A 4,602-nucleotide genomic window follows, 5' to 3' on the forward strand; every position below is an offset into this window, starting at 1 on the left:
TAATGAGGGCAACAAATGTATAGATGTGCTTTACACAATTGATCTATGTATTGTGATGAATTGTATGAGCCCCAATAAATTGATTTTTAAAAAAGACAATGTCAAGTAACAGGAACTACTTAATTTTTTTTTTTTTTACTACTTAATTCTTATTGACAAAATAGATCCTAGAGAAGAAGACATTTTTTTCTAGGAATCCTGGGCTCATTCCAGTATGACAGAAAACATAAAATCATGGAAGGAACGTTTGGGTATGCATGTGTTCTTACCAAGAGAAAATGTGTGGCCTGGTCTTTGTCCTACACTAGCTTTCGAAACTCAGCCAGCATTCACACCTTCCCTACAGAACAAGTCCTGCAGGTTCAGTCAAGGTTCTGGGTTGTGGGGCTGTTTCATTGCTTGGAGGTAGATTCTGGATAAGCACCTTTCCTCTTTCTTCTTTGAAAAGACTGCACGATAAAACTATGACATAATCCCAGGTTACTAAGGATTTCTTAGAAACTCCCTGTGATGCAGGGAGACTGCATTAGTGAATAGCAAGGTCTAGGGGTTCAGGTCAGATGTGTGAATCACGGGGCAGCAGAGCTAGAAATTGTATTACCCTGGAAAAACCTGGAATAAAAGAGCTCTTTCAATGTAGAAAACAAGCTTTGTAAATTGTTCAAATGCAACGGAGAATTCCCAGAGATTCAGCAGCGTGAGAGCAAAATGAAGCCGTACAGGTAGGCTAACCTTGATAGATGACTTTCGATGGTCTAGGTGAGTTTCTCAGAAACTCAGAGGGGGCAGTTCCACCTTGTCCTACGGGCTCACTGTGAGCTGGCATCAACTGGATGGCAGTGTGGTTTTGGGTTTTAGAGGCCACGTGAAAGCAAGTACAAACATCTGTGTGTGTTACTGTCAGCACAGACCATATGTTATGTATGGCTATTTGCTTAGAAAGACATGTGAGAAGAATCTCATGATGGAGAATTTCTTTCTCTCTTGTTTTTCTTGTTTATGAAACCTGCCTCTTAGAAGTTCTGAGAAATGGTCACTTCTTGCCTGATTCGAAGGAAGCGAGGCTTTCGCACTCCTTCCGGAGTGTGGCACCGGGTCTCCTGCAGCCAATGGGGTTGTGCTTCACACCGTGAGACTTCACCTGGGTTCCCCTTTCGTTCTTTCAGGAAGCAGAATGTGCGTACACCCTCTTTGTTGTTGCAGTATTCTGGCTCACAGAAGCATTGCCTCTGTCAGTAACAGCGATGCTGCCGGCTTTAATGTTCCCCGTGCTTGGGGTCATGCCTTCAAAAACGGTAAGTCTCCAAGAAATGTTTGTCACTGGTAAATCCCCCCACTTTGTGCTGATTTGTGTTTTTGAAATGGTTGCAAATATATAAATACAAACTTTTCCAATTCCACATTTTCCACACATTCAATTCAATGAGGTCAATTACATCACCGGTATTTTGTATCAATGATATTTCTTTGCCATATTTTCTAATCCCATAAACAGAAAACTCAATGCTTCTTGAACCTCTTCTAGGTATTTAATAAGTCAATCACAAAAGAACAAGTATGCATATAAACATTGCGTCTGAAATACATATAATAGGTAAATATATGCAAATCAGAGGGTTTTTTTCCCTAAATAGTTTTGTTGACATATAATTCACATATCACACACTTCCATAGTTCAGTCATATTAAAAGCGGTTGCATAATCAGCACTACATTCAGCTCTAGGACATTTTCTTCCTCATACTCATTAATTCCCCATTTTACTATATCCTTCTCTCCCCAATAAGCCCTGAATTCAATTACTGTATCTATAAATTTGCCTATCCTGGATTTTGTATACTGGAAAACATGCCAATAAAGCAAAAAATAAACAATCAAATAAATAGATGACCAATAATAAAAACAAAATAAACCAGAGAAATAACTTTAATCAAGAAAAATGCAGGAAACATTAAACATTAGAACAAATTTAAAGTGAATTAAAAGGGAGATCAAATGATCAAGTATTACATTTTAACCTAATTATATATGTCATCATCGAGTTTATAATACTTTCTGTCTGCTACCAAAGCTATTCATACCCTTCGATTATGGTCAGAGGAGATTCTCTGGAGGCTTAATCCATGTAAGGACCCGGCAAATGGATTTTGGGCTCACACTCTCATCCATCGCCTTTTGCAAATAAGATGTTCACAATTTAAACCCTGACACCATTCTCTCCTTTCATTATTTATCACCCTTGGATCACACAGGCTAGTGTATTTCTTCCATGTGGACTTAGTTGACACCTCACTTAGTTGGCTCTTAGTTTAAAGACAAACCTTAAGACCCCACATGCTATTCTTTTTGATAGCCAAGCACCATCTACTTTCTTTGCTGAAGCACTCATAGCTTCAGTGATCTCTTCAGGAGGGCAAGCATCAAGCAGGCTCATGTCATAAGAAATAATTTTTCTCTGAATTAAATGCAAGCCCCAAATCCATTCCCATATTGATGGTTTATGTACAGAAGATCAGAGTTCAATGATGTCCAGGAGAAGTGGGGAGGGGTAGGTATTGGTTCGGTTCAGCATAATATGTTTAAGTTTCATCCATTTGGCATGTGTCAGGACCTCTTTGTCTCCTTATGAAAGAGTTAATATTCCATTGAGAGTCCCTGACAGAGCGAACAATTAAGTGTTCAGCTACTAGTCCCCAAATCAGAAGTTTAAACATACCCAAGGTTCCTAGGAAGACAGGTTTGGCTATCTGCTTCTGAAACCAAACTAATATAGAGAACGGTTTTGAAGCTGAGATGTATATTCATTTAGTTTTATTGCACAACAATGGACATATCCTACAACTCAATAACTCAATCATATCACAATGGGATGCACAATTATTGACACAGTCAACTTCGGAACCTTTTCTTCACTCTTATACCCACTGATGTTGACTCTCCAGTGCCCTCACTCTCCTCTTCTGTCATCAGTCCCATTACTCAGGGTTCCTAATCCTTCTCATACCAGTTCCCTACACAGAAAAACCTACAACACAAGAGCAAGTAACAAATAACGATGAAAGGCCACAGTCTTGAAACCCTGTGGAGAAGTTCTACTCTGCACACAGGGAATGCTGTTATATACATGTTCTCATTGATAGATATTTGGATTTTATCTACCTTTCCTGTTAGGCATAGTGATGTAGTGACTATCAGTGCACAGGTGTCTGATTTGTCAGTGATTCCAAGTCTGAGAAGAGTTTTCAAAGGGAGCAGTCATCCTGCTGACAGGGACGAGATGCAGGCTGCAGCTTCTTGTGTCACACCTGCAGCTAAAGAAATGCATGGCCCTCCCTTATCTGGCCCCTGACTATCCCATAAATGGAAAAACTTTCACATCCTGCATAAACACTCTCTGTTCATTGGTATTTGTTCTCCTCATTTGTTCACAGTGCAGGAAAAGCAATTTTTGTCTTGTTATGTTTTAATGATGAAAAAGCTTTCATGTTTTCTTTTCCAGACTCCTGCCTTTTCAAAACATAAAGCCACATTAACTTCCATGTGCAATTTATTTTGTGCTTTCTGAGAGGAGTTTAGCCCTGGTGGCAGAAGGGTCTTACCTTCTTACAATCTATGGGGACCTATCTGAAGAAAATGGATTCAGTTTCCCATTAGTAGCATGAAATGTATGGAAACCAGACTATCTATCTATCTCCATGCAGTTTCTTGTCACCCAGCACACAACAGCTGCCTAAACCACAGCCGAAACCTTCTCAGGAAAGACGTCGTGCTCTCAATGCTAGTCCATGTAATTTATCACCTTTGTACTTCTGTCATTTGTCTGGGTCCAGTGTTGCCAGCTTTAGACTCATCCATCTTATAACGTGGGTGGAGATGTAACTTTTTTGCTAACCGTGCTTCTTGGGAGAGAACCCAGATTGCTTTCTCCCACATTGGAGCCCAGGCCCATTTATCACACTTGTGACCTTTGCTCTATGTCCTTTCCCCGCACCCTTATTCTTGAAAATGTTTCCCTTGTAATTTTCAGCTGATTTGCAATGGAGGGAGGTCAGGGCTGTGCATTGAAGCCATCAGGACTCATAGAAGAACAGATAACTTCCTCCAAAATGGGTTTATAACCACAGATGTAGAGGCTCAAATTTACAATACATCACAAAAGGAAGGGCTATGGCTAGAAAGGCCACCTTCAGTAACTACATCTCTGCTTCTTTGACACCAGCACAAGAGATCCTTAGTCTGAAAGGTATCCACTCTACATTAATTGCACAGTCAGAAATTCTAAGAATTGGAAGGAATATTTCTAGGCCCTAGCCAGGGATGGGATTCAGCTGGTGTGCACCAGTTCTGCAGAACTGATGCCTAATTTGTTGTTGAGTTCAGTGAACCAGCTGATAAAATGGCACTTGTAACCACGGTTCTCTCTAAGGTTGGGCACTCACCTAATGTGGAAATCACAAATTTGATATCATGTTGAAATAATAAGCTACCCTTTGGTGGTTTATTTTGGTTTTTTTTTTTTTTTTAGTTTTTGTTTGTTTACTTAAAACAGTCATTAGGACAGTGAACAGGTCGTTAAATTTTTTTAAAATTCACCCTTGGCTCC

The 4,602-nt window shown here is 39.8% G+C and overlaps 1 protein-coding gene across 1 annotated transcript in view; it reads left to right on the forward strand.

The window, feature by feature from the left end:
• Nucleotides 1-4,602, forward strand: part of SLC13A1 (solute carrier family 13 member 1) — a 101,348-nt gene that overhangs the window by 23,642 nt on the left and 73,104 nt on the right. Inside the window, exon 2 of the mRNA XM_004707863.2 lies at nt 1,167-1,295. Coding sequence (XP_004707920.1) covers nt 1,167-1,295 — 129 coding nt within the window. The remainder of the gene's footprint in view (nt 1-1,166; nt 1,296-4,602) is intronic.

This window comes from Echinops telfairi, unplaced genomic scaffold, assembly GCF_000313985.2.
Source record: "Echinops telfairi isolate 266 unplaced genomic scaffold, ASM31398v2 ScPeMD7_23;HRSCAF=83, whole genome shotgun sequence".
Lineage (NCBI taxonomy): Eukaryota > Metazoa > Chordata > Mammalia > Afrosoricida > Tenrecidae > Echinops > Echinops telfairi.